This window comes from Pyxicephalus adspersus, chromosome Z (assembly GCF_032062135.1).
Source record: "Pyxicephalus adspersus chromosome Z, UCB_Pads_2.0, whole genome shotgun sequence".
Lineage (NCBI taxonomy): Eukaryota > Metazoa > Chordata > Amphibia > Anura > Pyxicephalidae > Pyxicephalus > Pyxicephalus adspersus.
Window position 1 is genome coordinate 13,136,093 of NC_092871.1, and position 16,929 is coordinate 13,153,021.

The 16,929-nt window shown below is 37.4% G+C and overlaps 1 protein-coding gene across 1 annotated transcript; it reads left to right on the forward strand.

Moving 5' to 3' along the window:
- Nucleotides 1–1,182: 1,182 nt before the first annotated feature.
- On the forward strand, nucleotides 1,183–14,160 carry LOC140343864 (uncharacterized). Its single transcript, XM_072430764.1, has 7 exons — nucleotides 1,183–1,237; nucleotides 4,136–4,509; nucleotides 4,604–6,665; nucleotides 6,778–9,834; nucleotides 10,428–10,487; nucleotides 11,075–11,151; nucleotides 11,595–14,160. The coding sequence occupies exons 1-7, from the start codon at nucleotides 1,183–1,185 to the stop codon at nucleotides 11,700–11,702; spliced, it is 5,793 nt and encodes a 1,930-aa protein (XP_072286865.1). The 3' UTR covers nucleotides 11,703–14,160.
- Nucleotides 14,161–16,929: the final 2,769 nt, after the last annotated feature.

Below are 16,929 nucleotides of genomic sequence, written 5' to 3' on the forward strand. Positions count from 1 at the left end.
AAAATCAATAAAAATGATAAAAATAAAATAAAAATGTTAAAGCTTCCATGAGTAATTGCAATTTTGAAAGTAAAACTCAAAATTAGATTCTATGGTTTACTTGCTTCGACCCCCATTTTCCCTGCATTGCCTATTGGTATTGATTAAAGCAGAACTTTCATCAAAATAAATAAAAAAATAAACGCAATCATTTTTTGATCCCTCTGCAATCCAATTCCAGTACTTTCTTCTTCTTTCCGGCTCAGATGGTACATTCTTCTTCTTTTGGCTTCTGCTCACATCACCCAATCTTACACTGTGCACGTGTGAGAGCGGGTGACGTGTCTTCCTGAAAATATAAAAAAAAAAATTGTGCTGATCTCACTGCGCATGTATTAGTTTGGTTTTTATTATTCCGGAACAGCCCCTTATGACACATGCCCGATATCCGGAATGCACGGTAGGATCTGCCTACAGCCTTCTCAGATATGTAATGTATGTATCCCAGGAGGCTACGAGTTTTCCCTTCATTCTTTACTACCGTGGCAGTAAAAAAATTAAAACACAACTAAAAAATAAATAAAATACATTTTATGTCATTTTAAGTGATGTAGTGATTGGTCCGCAGAATACAAAAAACCAACTTAGCAAGTTCTTAGTTTTTTTTTGGTTACTACATACATCATTGGGTATTAAAAGCAAGGATACCATAATTTTATTTACTAAACAAACTGGCTGTTCTCGGCTCAATATTTGGTCTCCATACGTCTGTACATATTATGCTCCTGCTCTACGGCTCAGCATTTTTTTGACAGCAGCAGACACACCCCACCTCTCCCACTAAATTATTTCTAGAATACCTGAGTTATCTCCCTCTGATCTTCACGTCATGTTTTATACTCAGTTCACGCACTTATTTGTGTAAAATCACATTTTTAAATGACGTATCAGAGGCCCCTGTTCACCAATTGTCTAACAAGCTTAAATAATTGATGAAAAATCCAGATGAAAGAACAAGGAAAAAATGTTTCATGGGTGTCACCTAATATTGGTGACAGAAATGGGTTGTCACTGTCCTATCACACCTAGAAATAAAACCCCCCTGTGGTGATGGTTCATTATTTTCTAATCTTCACATTTGTACTCTGGTTTTTGTTTGTGGATATATTTTAACTTATACTGAGGAGAGATTTCGGAAATACCATGGCGACTCTTTGGAAGAGTTTGACTTTCATAGCCCTGTTCTTCAGCAATGCAGGTAAGCCTTGAGAATAATGAATTCTATAATATACTTGTTTATCCTATGGATCCTGTGGGTGAATGTGTGATTTTTTTTACTGATTAGTCAAGTTGTAAAAAGTTGATAACATTTCCAGTATTTTCAGTAGATTTATAATTAAAATCCTATGTAGGGCTATGATAAATATAATTTCATTAAAAAAGAGAAATATAGCAAAGCAGATTGCTGCTTCATAAAAAGTGAAAATCACATCTAAGTCAATTAGGTTAGTCTAAATCATTGTTTCTGGACATTTTTTACATGGGGGAGGCATTAAAAAACATTCAGGTCTTCAGGGAAACCCTTCTAAATGACTATAGCCACAGCCATAAAACAAATGTCCAAGAATATATATTATTAAATATTATTATTTATTACAAAATTATAAATAATTATATAAAAAAAAATATTTTAAAATATTATTGTTCTCCTAAGGGTACAAAAAGATAGGACAATCATCATGTTCCTTTAAACATAATTTTTTTTTTTTGTAAATTATTTTTACATCAGTAGTTACAAATGCAGCAAATAATTATCAAATCAGTTTTTTTTGCTATTTTATTTAGTACATTATTTTACTGAGTGATTTTGTTTTTTATATATATAAGAATTAAATTATATATATAATTTGTAATATTCCAGGAGCTTAGCTTTGCTATACATAGTTTATATCCAAGCACCCATTCATTGGAAGTGACTAACAACAAGAAAAAGTAGAAGCATCTAATAATAGAATATATGTATGTGCTGCTTTTTCATCCAAAATCTATAAGAAATTTGGTTTTATATTGCCTTTATTAATGATGCAAATTCTACCTTGGGAGCAGGATGGTCTATTCTAGCCTTAACCAGAGATAGCTGATTCTTCTCCAGAGGTTGATAAGAGTTCCTTGAGCTGTGGCTGAATGACTTTCTTTTTGATGGTGCCACTGGACTAACACCACTTGGCAAAGCCAGTGGCATGACACCCAAAATCTTGGTCTGTGAAGTTGTTTGAAAACAAATTTAGGGGACAATTTCCCCCACTAATTCCATTGAATTGCATTTAAAAAGGATTTCCCTTGATTAAACATTTATTGTAAGCATTCCTCCAAGTCAAAAAAAAAAGTTAATTAGAAGACAGGAGATTAAAGGATGTTCTCACCACAAGTGTGATAATCAAAGTCAGTGAACTTTTGGTAGTGTCACCAACAGATGTGCCAGTTTTTGACAAATTATCACTACCACACCTTTAACCTTTGCAGCGGCATGCTCATTTGGAGAACACAGCATTTCTGTCATGTAATATCTGAGGATACAATTCATCTCTATCAAACTGCTAATTAATATGTAGAACTGAAATGTAATTATTTTGCCGTGTTACACATTTCTCGGCAGTCTGTGTAGCCTCTATTTATGAACAGAACAACAAAAAATGTTTTCAAAATGTGTAGTGCATATGAAAATAGTTGCATGTAATTACTGATTATGATTAATGCATTATAGAAAGGATCAGTGATAATTATGTCAAGGATGTCACCTACTGTATGTCACTTTTTCAAACAGTTTCTGGGAGCCAGGGTACATGCAGGTTATCTCCTAAATGACCCAAGTGTCCATTGCAGTCTTACTCATAACACAACCCTTTGATGCAAGTAGGTGTGGGACATACCTATTGCCATTATTTTTAGATCCGGATTCAGTTTATAGTGGAATGGAGTAAAAGTCTCTTTTATAATATTACTATTTTCGGGAACATAGAAAGACTTTTTATGTATGGTTTTTGAACCATGGTTTTACAACACAAGAAGTAAAAATACGAAACAAGGACACAGACAACAAAAACAAACAGAGTCTTCCCATCATTGTTATTTGTGTTGCTCTTACTTTGTGTCTTGGACACTGTTGTGAGTACAATCAAAAATTAAGGAATTTTTCTCCCACGTGGCAGCAATCCTGAGATGGGTTCTTACAATTTTCCACCCCATTAAAAGCTAAAAAAAAAACAGTCTTCAAGCCCAGATGCTCCTATAATTATATTACTGCCTATAAAACTGTTGGCTTGCTAGATTCCCATGCAAATGTCCAGTTCTTTCGAAAATAGTGGTACCTGACCTTCACCCAGGATGCAATGTATAGACAGGAGCAGCCATTCTCCAGGCATCATCATTGTCAAGTAAGAAGGAGGATGACATTATGAAAGCTTTGTAAATTTTGTCATGATTAGACTGGAAACTTACACAGGAAAAGAGTGGTTAGGAAACATAATTTTCAAGTAAGGGGCCCTACCAATGCTACCTTAATAGTATAAAGAACAAATACACTTTCAAGATGTGCTTATCCTTTCTTTGCCCCAACCTAATGTATACCACAATGTAAGTTGCACACTAGTTTTTTGGAATCTACTGCACAGGCCCAAAGACTGCCCACTAAGTATAAGCATGAATTTGGCAGGGTTTTTAGGTGGGCAGAAGAGGTAAAAAGAAAAAATATGTTTTATTTGAAACTGCACCTAACCCTTAAAGCGAATCTATCGGCAGTTTTCAGTATTTCCCAATTTCAGTAGATGTTGGTTACTTGATTTCTTTAGTTGATATTTTCTTTTTAGTTCAAATCTCTTGGCAACTACAATGACTAGATAATTGTCAGTATAATTATGGTTAAACTGGATGCACCTTTAAAATGTGAAATATTTTGAAAAATGTTTGTTTTGCTTCAGAAGCATATGTTTTACTAGACCAGCCATATTAAAAATAATGTAGTTGTTAACATTTTTATTATATTTTAACAAAGGAAAACATTTAGCTAAGGCATGAGTTCAACTTTTTTCTACACAAGCAATATAATATTATAGCATTTAAAATATTTTATTACATCTTTATTTTTATTTTTTCCTAGCACCTACTACTCAGCAATCAAGTACTACAATATCTGCTACAACTGGGCCAACACCAGTTGGAACAACTGTACATACATCTGGCTCCTCAACAAGTGCTACTGTAGTGACTAGTACTCGACCGACTTTGTTTACAACTCCCTCCTCAACAGCGTCTATAACATCAACAACTTCAACAACAGTAAACTCATCCACAACAATTGGATTGACAACCTTAACATCTACTTCCCCAGGCTTTACAACACAAAAAAGCTCTGCCACAACAGGATCTGTCACCAGTGATGCAAGCACCGTTTCAGTAACCACACCAACTAGCATGTCAGTATCTTCTAGCACTGGAACTTCTACTTTCACAACACATACTACAAGCTCCTCGGTTAGTACACCACCACCCACCACTTCTGGAAGTACATCATCAACCTCATCCTCAACAACTGGGTCCACAGCTCCAACAACATCTACTTCCCCAGGCTGGAACTCCTATGTTAACAACACACACTACAAGCTCCTCAGTTAGTACACCACCACCCACCACTACTGGAAGTACATCATCAACCTCATCCTCAACAACTGGGTCCACAGCTCCAACAACATCTACTTCCCCAGGCTCTACTACTCCAATAAGCACCACCACAACAAGTTCTATCACTAGTGATACAAGTACTGTTTCAGTAACTACATCATCTACCACGCCAAAACCTTCTAGCACTGTAACTTCTACTTTGACAGTACCTAATACAAGTTCCTCAATTAGTACTCCACGAGCCACTTCTACTGAAATTACATCAGTAACCTCACCCTCAACAATTGGGTCCACAGCTCTAACAACATCTACTTCCCCAGGCACTACTACTCCAATAGGTTCTGCCACAACAGGATTTGTCACAAGTGTTACAGCCACTGTCCCAGTAACTACATCAACTAGGACGTCAATACCTATTAGCACTGGAACTTCTACTTTAACAACACACACTACAAGCTACTCAGTTAGTACACTACAACCCACCACTACTGGAAGTACATCAGCAACCTCATCCTCAACAACTGGGCCCACAGCTCAATCATCTACTTCCTCAGGCTCTACTACTCCATTAGACTCTGCCACAACAAGTTCTGTCACTAGTGACGGAAGTACTGTTTCAGTAACTACACTATCTAGCACGTCAATACCTTCTAGCACTGGAGCTTCTACTTCAACAATACCTAATACAAGTTTCTCAACTAGTACTCCACCACCCACCACTACTGGAAGTACATCAGTAACCTCATCCTCAACAACTGGGTCAAAAACTCCAACAACATCTACTTCCACAGGCTCTACTCCTATAAGCTCTGCAACAACAAGTTCTGTCACTAGTGATATAAGTACTGTTTCAGTAACTACACCATCTAGCACGTCAATACATTCTAGCACTGGATCTTCTACTTCAACAGTACCTAATACAAGTTCCTCAACTAGTACTCCACCAACCACCACTACTGAAAGTATATCAGTATCCTCACCCTCAACAACTGGGTTCACAGCTCTAACAACATTTACTTGCCCAGGCTCTACTACACCAAAAAGCTCGGCCACAACTGGATTTTTCACTAGTGTTACAACCACTGTCTCAATAACCACACCAACTAGCACGTCAATACCTACTAGCACTTCTTCTATACCAACACACAGTACAAGCTCCTCAGTTAGTACACCACCACCCACCACTACTGGAAGTATATCAGTAACCTCATCCTCAACAACTGGGTCCACAGCTCCAACAACATCTACTTCTTCTGTATCTACTCCCATAAGCTCTGCCACAACAAGTTCTGTCACTAGTGATACAAGTACTGTTTCAGGAACTACACCATCTAGCACGTCAAAAGCTTCTAACACTGGAACTTCTATTTCAACAACACACACTACAAGCTCCTCAGTTAGTACTCAACCACCCAACACTACTGGAAGTACATCAGCAACCTCATCCTCAACAACTGGGCCCACAGCTCCAACAACATCTACTTCCCCAATCTCTACTACTCCAATAAGCTCCGCCACATCAAGTTCTGTCACTAGTGATACAATTACTGTTTCAGTAACTACACCATCTAGCACATCAATACCTTCTAGCACTGGAACTTCTACTTTAACAGTACCTAATACAAGTTCCTCAACTAGTACTCCACCACCGTCCACTAATGAAAGTACATCAGTAACTTCACCCTCAACAAATGGGTCTACAGCTCTAACAACATCTACTTCCCCTGGCTCTACTACTCCAATAAGCTCTGCCACAGCAGGATTTGTCACTAGTGTTACAAGTACTGTTTCAGTGACTGCACCATCTAGCACTTCAATACCTTCTAGCACTGGATCTTCTACTTTAACAATACCTAATACAAGTTTCTCAACTAGTACTCCACCACCCACCACTACTGGAAGTACATCAGTAACCTCATCTTCAACAACTGGGTCTATAGCTTCAACAACATCTACTTCCACAGGCTCTACTACTCCAATGAGCACTGCCACAACAGGATTTGTCACAAGTGATAAGACCACTGTTTTAATAACAACACCAACTAGCACGTTAATACCCTCCACCACCCACCACTACTGGAAGTACATCAGTAACCTCATCTTCAACAACTGGGTCTATAGCTTCAACAACATCTACTTCCACAGGCTCTACTTCAATAACCTCCACCACAACAAGTTCTGTCACTAGTGATACAAGTACTGTTTCAGTAACTACACCATCTAGCACGTCAATACCTCCTAGCACAGGAACTTCTACTTTAACAACACACACTACAAGCTCCTCAGTTAGTACACCACCACCCACCACTACTAGAAGTACATCATCAACCTCATCCTTAACAACTGGGTCCACAGCTCCAATAACATCTACATCCCCAGGCTCTACTACTCCAATGACCTCTGCCACAAGAGGATTTACCACAAGTGATACAACCACTGTTTCAGTAATTACACCATCTAGCACGTCAATACCTTCTAGCACAGGAACTTCTACTTCAACAATACCTAATACAAGTTTTTCAACTAGTACTCCACCACCCACCACTACTGGAGGTAAATCAGCCACCTCATCCTCAACAACTGGGTCCACAGCTCCAACAACATCTACTTCCCCAGGCTCTACTCCAAAAGTCTCTGCCACAACAAGTTTTGTCACTAATGATACAAGTACTGTTACAGTAATTACATCATCTAGCACGTCAAAACCTTCTAGCACAGGAACTTCTACTTCAACAATACCTAATACAAGTTTATCAATTAGTACTCTACCAGCCCCCAATACTGGAAGTACATCAGTAACCTCATCCTCAACTATTTGGTCTACTACTCCAACAGTAACCACTTTCACAGGCTCTACTACTCCAATAAGCTCTGCCATAACAGGATCTGTCACTAGTGATATAACCACCGTCTCAGTAACTACATCGACTAATACGTCAATACCTACCAGCACTACATCTTCTACTTTAACAACACACACTACAGGCTCCTCAGTTAGTACACCAATACCCACCACTACTGGAAGTACATCAGTAACCTCATCCTCAACAACTGGGTCCACAGCTTTACCAACATCTACTTCCTCAGGCTCTACTATTCCAATAAGTTCTGCCACAACAGGATCTGCTGCTGGTTTTACAAGTACTGTTTCATTAAGTACACCAACTAGCATGCCAATACTTTCTAGCACTGAAGTTTTTACATTGACTACACTCAATTCAAGCACCGTAGTTAGTACTTCACCAACCAGTGCTACTGAAACTTCTGCAGCTACAAGCATTAAAAGCACCTCAGTTAGTACACCACTATCCACTCTTACTGTAGCTACTACAATAGCCCCATCTACAACAACTGGGTTTACATCTCCATCAACATCTATTTCCTCAGGCTCTTCTAGTGCACTTAATTCTACTACAACAGAATTTGTCACTAGTGATAGAACCTCTGTTTCAGTAACTACACCAAAAAGCATGGCAATATCTTCTGGCACTGGAACTTTTACTTCAACAACACCTACTGCCAGTTCCTTAGTTAGTACATCACCATCCACTAGTCCTGTAACTACTGCAGTAGCTTCATCCACAAAATCTGGGTCTACTACTCCAACAACATCTACTTCCCCAGGCTCCACTGCTCCATTAAGTTCTACTGCAATAGTATCTGTCACTAGTGATACAGTAACTACACCAAGCATGTTACTATCTTCTAGCAGAGGAACTTCTACTTTGACTACACCCACCACAAGCTCCTCAGGTAGTACATCATCACCCACTAGTCCTGAAGCTACTTCAGTAACCTCAACAACTAAGTCTATTACTTTAACAACATCTGCTTCCTCAAGTTCAACTAACACTTTTTCATCCATGACTTCAATTACTGCTACCAGATCAACAGCTACAGATAATGTGATCATTCCTATTACAGTAGCACCTATTGGAAGTGGAGCCGATAGCAACACCACTACTACTCCTGGAACAAAATTACCTGAAATCACTGGCACGTCTATCGCACCTACAGCATCTTCAGTTAATATGCCATCTCTCACTAGTACTAAAACCTCATTCTCAACAACTGGCTCTACTTCTCTAACAACATCTACTTCCCTGGGCTCAACTACTCCACTAAGTTCCACTTTAACAAGATATATCAGTAGTGTTGCAGCCACTATTTCAACAACTACACCAACTATCATCTTAACACCTGGTAACACTGGAATATCTACTTTAACAACATCCACTACAAGCTCCTCAGTTACTACACCACATACTGGTACTGGAACTACTGCAGTAACCTCATCTACAGCAACAGGATCTACTACTCTGACAACCTCTATTTCCCAAGGCTTCACTACTCCAGTAACTAGTGATACAACTACTGTTTCAGTAACTGCACCGACAAGCATGTTTATATCTTCCAGCACTGGAACTTCTACTTTAACAACACACACTACAAGCCCCTCAGTTAGTACATCATCCACTGGTACTGGAACTACTGCAGTTACCTCCCCTACAGAAACTGGGTCTACTTCTCTCACAACATCTATTTTCCCAGGCTCTACTACTCCTGTAACTTCTGCCTCAACAGGGTCTATTACTAGGGATCCAACCACGGTTTCAATAACTGCACCAACTAGTGTGGTAATGTCTTCTAGCACTAGAACTTCTACTTTAACAACACCCACTATAAGCTCCTCAATTAGTACACCATCACCCACCACTACTGGAAGTACGTCAGTAACTTCATCCACAAAATTACCTGAAACCACTGCCACTTCTATTGCATCTACAGTATCTTCTAGTTCTAAAGCAATTGTAAGTGCATCCACTGCAGAAGGCTCCGCTAACACTGGAACCATGACCAGTTCTGTTACAATGTTAGGCCCTAATTCTACTGTGACACATACTAGTTTTACCTATTCTTCAATACCAGCTGCTGCAGGGGGCACAATTAGTACAGCTGCTTCCACAGCTTCTGGGAACATCAACTCTAACAGTACAGACTCTGTGACTACTAGCACTATGATAAATACACCCCTGATAACAGGATCATCTTCAACTGGAAACAACAACACCAACAATACCACTAATGGTGTTCAACCCACTGCAACTGCATCAGCATCCGGGACAACAAGTAATGGTACAACTGTTTCTGCCACAGGCTTCTCTACATCAGTCAGCAGTAAGTTATGATATATAATATATTTTTTTAAAATCTTCAAATACCCCTTTAAATATATAAACCATAGAATTGTTAAACATTCATTGAGCTACCTCCCTTTATGTATCATGTATATTGCCTGTCGTGTTCTACTATCATGTAGAGTACCTGTCATTTTCTTCCATTTTGTATTGTACATAATATTCCATCCTGTCTAGTATTTGCTTTGTTTTTCTATTTTGCAGTTATAAAATGTGATGCTGGTAATAGGCAAAGGGATAGGACAAGTTTATATGACCTAATAAAATCATGTGAAAGAGAAAAAGTTTCTACTTTAGCAATACAACCATACATGGGCAATGTTCATATATGAAATTCAAAGCAGAAGCTGTAGTATGTATTCAGTGCAGCTATTGTCTATGGGAACAGCTAGACCTATTCCATACTGGTAATATATAATATATGGTATGGATTGAAGAATTGTATTACCTGTACATACAGTGTTATAGAGATTATGTTACCTACCTAATTGTTTTTTTTATTATATCATCATATATAATAGGGCTCAAAATGTATGTGCTATTCCAACACACTTTCATTGTTTTCTTTTTCAGATGGAAACTTTACTCAAACTTCCACAATATTCACCACCACCAAGTCAGATGATTTAGCAAGTAAGCAATTTTTACAGCAATTATTTAATATAATTTTATGTATAGTTCATATTCTTGTAATAATTGCTGTATAGGCTTCCTTATCTTCTCATCTTGTATTAATATTCTTTAGCCTGACTCTTATGCTTATTTAAAAAACTGAAACAGAAAAAAGCTTGAAGGCAAAAATTTGTTTCCCATGGTACCCAGAAGGATTACCTGCTACATTTATAAATGAAAGTAGGCGGCAGCCTAACTTTCATGAAACATCCCTTCTGTTAATAGCGTCAGCTGCTGGATATATACAATATAACATAGCTACTACCAGTTTATTTATATGTAAGAAAGTTCCTGAAAATGCTCTGCAGAGGTCTGATACACTCCCTACTGAACAATAACTTTACAACTAAAGAAAATACCCTGTAAGATTTAAACCTGGAATGTATTTTCCAGATTTAAACTCAGAGCACATTTTCTCATGAAGATATTTATTTGTCATTGATTATTGAATAATAACTGAGTGTAACTAAGTCAGGCAATGTATTCCTACTTTGTATAAAAATACTGTATGTGAGTATAATAACAAATTCTTCTTCTTTCCATTTCAGTTACATACTGGCAAATAGTCCTGTTTGGACTGATATCTATCTTAGGCATGGGTCTACTCCTGTGTTTAATATGTGGGGTAAGTAGAGAGTTTCCTAATAGAAATATTGTAGATTCCTATTTCTATTCCTAATCCATCACATTCCTGTTTCTATCCACACACCTATTCAGGTTAGTAATAGGTTCTCCTGGTTGCCCCTTTTTTAAGCTCCTGTCTGCTCCGACCTTCTTCCCTTGCACCAGTGGACAGCCTTCAGCTATGGGCATTCCATCTTGCAGATAAGGGATGAAGGTTACATGCTCCATATGCTGGGTATTTTTTAATTCTTTATTATTCAAAGCAGTGAAGGAGCTTTGATATGGTAATTCTGTAAGTGGGTGGTGCACAACACTAGCACGGGTACCTATCATTTTGCAGAAAGTGACAAATTCCCTTAAAGCATTTAAAGTTCCATTTCACAGAAAAATAATTCTTATACATAAATTTAACTTAAAATTTGCTTCATACTTTTTTTTTTTCAGATATTGGCATGCTACCGCACTCCTACATATCCAATCACTAGGTTTCCCAGTTACAAAACACATTACGGTCGATATTTCCCAAGACCTTCTATACCCGCAGATGTCTAACAAGGTGGAGTATATAAAAAAAAAGCAACTGTCACGAAGTCGGCATACCACCCTCCACAGCCGTCCACTGCCGGCACTCATAAGTGATAAGCGATAGTAAAATGGATAATCTCAGGATATATATATTTTTTATACAAGATGTCATTTTATAAACTGTGTGTTAAGTTATGTACAGATAATGACATAAAAAAATTAGAGCTGCTGTTAAATGAAACTTAGAACCTGTTTGGTTTGGGCTCTGGAGGTTTCCAAGGCACAGACAATACAATAGTCAAAGCATTACTACTATTTCTTGGAAAAAAAATATTGAAATTAGGATCACTTTCTTATGAATAATTTTTGCTCTATGATTCTTACTTAATAATGCTGGTCTAACCAGACCAATAAAATATTGGCTAGGTACAACCCTTATAGGGTAATTTGTACATCCTTAATAACCCATGGTTCATTTGGTCCTTCACTTTAAGGCATGTGGTTATAGAATGGCTAATGGCTAATAGAGTGTTTCAAATGTGTGGAACTGGTGTCAGTAGGGTAGATTCAGCTAATCATATATTTGTGGGAGCTGGAGATGATGAATGTGAGCCTAAATAATGATCAGTGGTCAACATTAACCAGTGTCTGAAGTTCCAAGTAAAATCCTAGAAACGTGACCATCATTATGACCACAGTTTTAACATCACCATTTTAGTTAAATAATTGAAGATACCATAAGATACCATAATATTATTAAAAGACTGGGAGATTTTTGTATATTGTCTTTGTATAAAAGACCTTTATAAATATATCTGCTAATATGTTGATGGCTTTTAGTTTGTATAGACTTACAGTATATGGTGTGTTTAAAAATAGATTTTACAGTTAAGGACTGACATTTGTTTAAAGCTTAGTTTTTGCATTTTATTTATTCTCTTTATTATTTATTTGCTTTAATTGTTTTTATTATATAAAATATATTTTGAATTTAAAACTCTTTTTTTTATTCTTTTTGTGTGTTTGAAATGTTTTTTATATTCAGTTCTATTAGATATATTGATTTGCCCTCTGCTTCATTAATAATCAGTGTTTTAAGCACCTTAAAAGCCATCTGCATACTGAACTGATGTTAAGGTATGACAGATTGCCGACAATATCAATCAAATTCCTGCTTGTTCTGTTTCATTTGGAGCCGGTGGTGAGATCCCACAAATAATTTCAGTTTTGCTGAAGAGACAGTAATAAGACAAATCATAATGTCCCTACCTCAATATTGGACTCTATGATATAAGAAAAAAAAAAAAACTTGAGAACAAAAGAGCAGCTAGTGGCATTTTTCTTATGGTATGGGTGGGGATGTACACTGCTCAACGGAGCCTTCAGGCATTTTACACTCCTCCACCCACCCTTAGTTGGGTGGAACTGGCCCATAAGGTAGAACTAAAGAGTAAAAATAAACCCGTCCAAAGCAACAAGCTGATTTTGTTTATAAGTGAGCTATGTAAATAAAGACAAAAGAGTTGAAGATCTTCCACAGACTTTTAGAGATACCACACTTGTTCTAAAAAAGTTGTAAAAAAAACTGCAGAACCAGACCAGTACAGGAAGAAAGGAAAAAAATGTCACTTAAAAGACACCTTTATAGGTCCAGAACCAGAAATCTATTCCAAACATATTACCCTCTTTGTCACTCTATACAAAGTTGACTTCAAGTTGAAGATTTGTCAGCCAATAAAAGATAATTGACCTATGAAATTACAGTACTTATGATAACTTTATGCAAGCCTTAAATGATAGATAATAATTAAAAAAACAGTAGCTTGATATTTTGCACTATTTGTTTTACAAGAATATATTAAAATGTGTATTATAAATGTGTTAGTGTCTACAATAATTTATAGGAAATTGTAATTTTGCACCTTTGTTAAAATGTTTTTACGAAGTCTATGTTGTATATTGGAAACAAAAATATCAATAGGGCTGTTAATACAATTATTATGCTTGACTTAAGAAATGTGTGTATAAACATATAGTCATTTTGTATGTCTGTATAAATCTGAAATAAAGACTGGAAGATTGGTTTATAAATTTAAATTTCTTTAATTAATAATATTATCCCGTATTTATATAGCACTCACATATTATACAGTGCTTTACAAAACTTTAGTCATGTCGATAGCTGTCCCTCAAAAAGGGCTCACAATCGAATCAATTTTGCATAAGGTTTACAAATTTGTATTTTATTGTAATTGGGACATGTAAGTGTAAGTCTTATAATTGTTGTTTTTTTTTTTTTTTTTACAATGATGCTAGGTTGTTGAAATATAAATTTGTCGGTTACTAGACAACAAAAGTTGTTTCCCCTGGTGAAACAAAATGTGCTAAACATGTAGCTAAACTTTACATGTGTAGTTGTTTGCAAAATTGTGGTCACATTGTTTTTACAATTCACTGTATCTGATTGTATGTGATTTTGTTGTTCATTAAAGGATAAAAACTATTTTAGATATGAGCAGTACCCATGTGTTCCTTTGGTGCGTAATATGTAGGTAATAGGGACGTGGTACATAATTATAGGAGCCAATTTTATATTTTGTAATTTTATTGAACGTCTTGTCATAGATGCACTCTCAATATAGAAAAAGTGAAGGTGTTCTATGGGGAAGTAACAAAAGGCACAGGTTTTGCATTCAATAAAATTAAAAGACCTAAGGAAGCCAGTGTGTTGGGTGCTAAGACACCGGTCAAGTCAATCTGCCATGAACATAAGTCATTACTGTGTCCTAGTGGTACAAAGGGCTGCAGGCGGAACTACTGTACAAAAGGACACATTGTACATCATACTGATGTACTGATATACATCGCACTGTATATTTTAAGTATACAATTTTTTGTTCTACAAAAAATAGTAGCAAAATTCAGATAACTAAAATAGTGCACCTGGTTGTATATTGCAACCAAAACTAAAAACTATTTGGTCAATCAACCATAACTGATCTGGCTTAGTCGTCCACTTCCTTTAGGAACTTCTGCAATAAATGTACGTTTCAATGTCTTTGGCTTCTCCATTCTAGGTTGTTATAACCTCGAATGGAGAATGGAGAACCTAGAACTTTCCCTGACTACGGGCATCTTTGGCTTGTAGCTACTGAACATGCTTAACTGGTTTTTGGAATGTTTAATGTTTCACTACCACTCTATGCAGAATAAAATAATAATAATATCTATAACTCTTTTATGCAGATATCTCACATGTCTATAATTTCTAAATCATATGAAAGGAGCCTATTTTGATGGGCAAACAGTGTATTTAACTTTTTGGATTTCTATAAGCCTGTCTTGGCTGATACTTTCAGATTTAAGCCACCTTGTGACTTTCCATGTGATAGTTCTTGTGTCTAGCAACCATTGTCATTACTAACCAAAATCATTATGCCCAAGCACTGTCATTTGAGGTGCTTTTTTTTGTACCTCAAATGTAAATCTTAGTAATAAGTGTTAATTGAAGAATTAAATAAAATCAACACATTATTTAACTAAGCACATTGATTTGATTTATAGCATACCTGAAGCTAAATTAAAGATGCTGGAACACTATTGGTTTTACATAGCAAGGACTTAAATTCACTGTGAAGTCAAAAATCCCAAGAAACTTGCTAAAAAAAAGAGCTTCCCCTTGTTTGACCTTATAGCCATACTGGATAACAGTGATGCAGGGGTTACAGAGAAAGACTGATCAAGGCTCCTGGCCCTGGGTATATGTAATATTTGGGCAAAAAAAATAAATAATCATATTGATTTTTGAGATTGCCAAGCTTTAAATATGAAGGTGTTTGAGCTGCCCTTCAAAAAATTTGGAAGCTTGGTTTGGTCAACCATTTATGCTTCTGTTTGCTGATAATGGCAGGAAAAGAACAAAAGTATAATTTGCACTCGGGATGAGTGAGAAGTCCTCCCACAGTCTCGTGAAAATTTCCTCGAACTTCGGGTGGGTTCGCAAAATTCGGCGAATCGATATTGCAAGTTCCATTAAAGTCAATGGGACGACTTTAAACATTAAAAGCAAAGCCCCTATATATGTTAGAGACACCAAATATTCTAGGTAAGTGTAGGAGAACAGTGGCAACGAGGAAAAAAATACAAAAGTTCCAAAGGACCTTGTGATTTTCCAGAAAATGGAAGGCAAAGTCACAGCAGGCATATAGGATTTTTGTGTAATTGACAGCGTCCAGAAGGCAGCATAAACATTAGGACATTGAGAAAGCATGAACTCAACCCACTAGCAACAGTCTCTGCTGCCAAAACATAGCTGCATAATATCTTAACGCTATAAAAAAAAATGTTTATTAATATTTTAATTGCTAGCTGGCATCATGACCTGCATGACCCATAAAGTTGTGGACAAGTAGTGTGGTGGCATTAGGTAAAAGGATGAAGGACCAGAGACAAAGCCTGGGTCAGCGAGAGCAGTAGCAATGTGTGGCCTCTGATCAGCTGTCGCGAGGGAGACTGCATTGGTATTAGTCATGGAGAGCTGGGTGTAGTGCATCGTCAATACCACCCAGAAGTGTATAATACAATTTGAGAAATTTGGAACAGAGCAAGGACGACATTAGTAACTGGCATTGGGAGCTGGGTACTGGTCAGGCCACAGCAGTAACAGCATGAAGAGGAGGCGGTGGGCCCTGAGATGGAGCAAGGACGGCATTAGAGGTTGGGGCCATCACCTATATGGACAGTGTAAAAGCTGTAGCCTTTTGCAGAAAATGCGGCATGGCATGACAGGTGGCAGCAGCAACAGCAGGAGGAGGCGGGGGCCCTAAGACAAAGCATGGACAGCATTGGTAACTGACATCTACAGCTGGGTGTAGTGCATCGTCAATGACACCCAGAAGTGTGTAATACAATTATAGTGAATGGAGTACTGACTGGCGGCAGCAGTAACAGCATCAGGAGGAGGCGGTGGGCCCTGGGACGGAGCATGGACGGCATTGGTAACTGGCATCTAGAGCTGAGTGTAGTGCATCGTCAATGCCATCTCGAAGTGTGTAATGCAAATATTGGAAATTTGTGATTAAGGGCCAGGCCAAGATGTTTTGAGCGCCATCCCTGTTGCTGTGGTCTGTGGTGCCGGAAGTGTTAGGAAGGTAGATGACATTACTAGTTTGCATCATGAAGTGGATGACATGAATGCCAACCCTCAATCTTACAATACTTAGCTGAAAAATTAGGTAAAGGCAATGGTACCTAT

Excerpts from the sequence above, each read along its gene's own strand:
- LOC140343864 (XM_072430764.1), top strand. The coding sequence starts at position 1,183 with ATGGCGACTCTTTGGAAGAGTTTGACTTTCATAGCCCTGTTCTTCAGC. Across the intron at positions 9,835-10,427 it reads CTTCTCTACATCAGTCAGCA|ATGGAAACTTTACTCAAACT; the intron begins GTAAGTTATGAT and ends TTTCTTTTTCAG. Across the intron at positions 11,152-11,594 it reads TCCTGTGTTTAATATGTGGG|ATATTGGCATGCTACCGCAC; the intron begins GTAAGTAGAGAG and ends TTTTTTTTTCAG.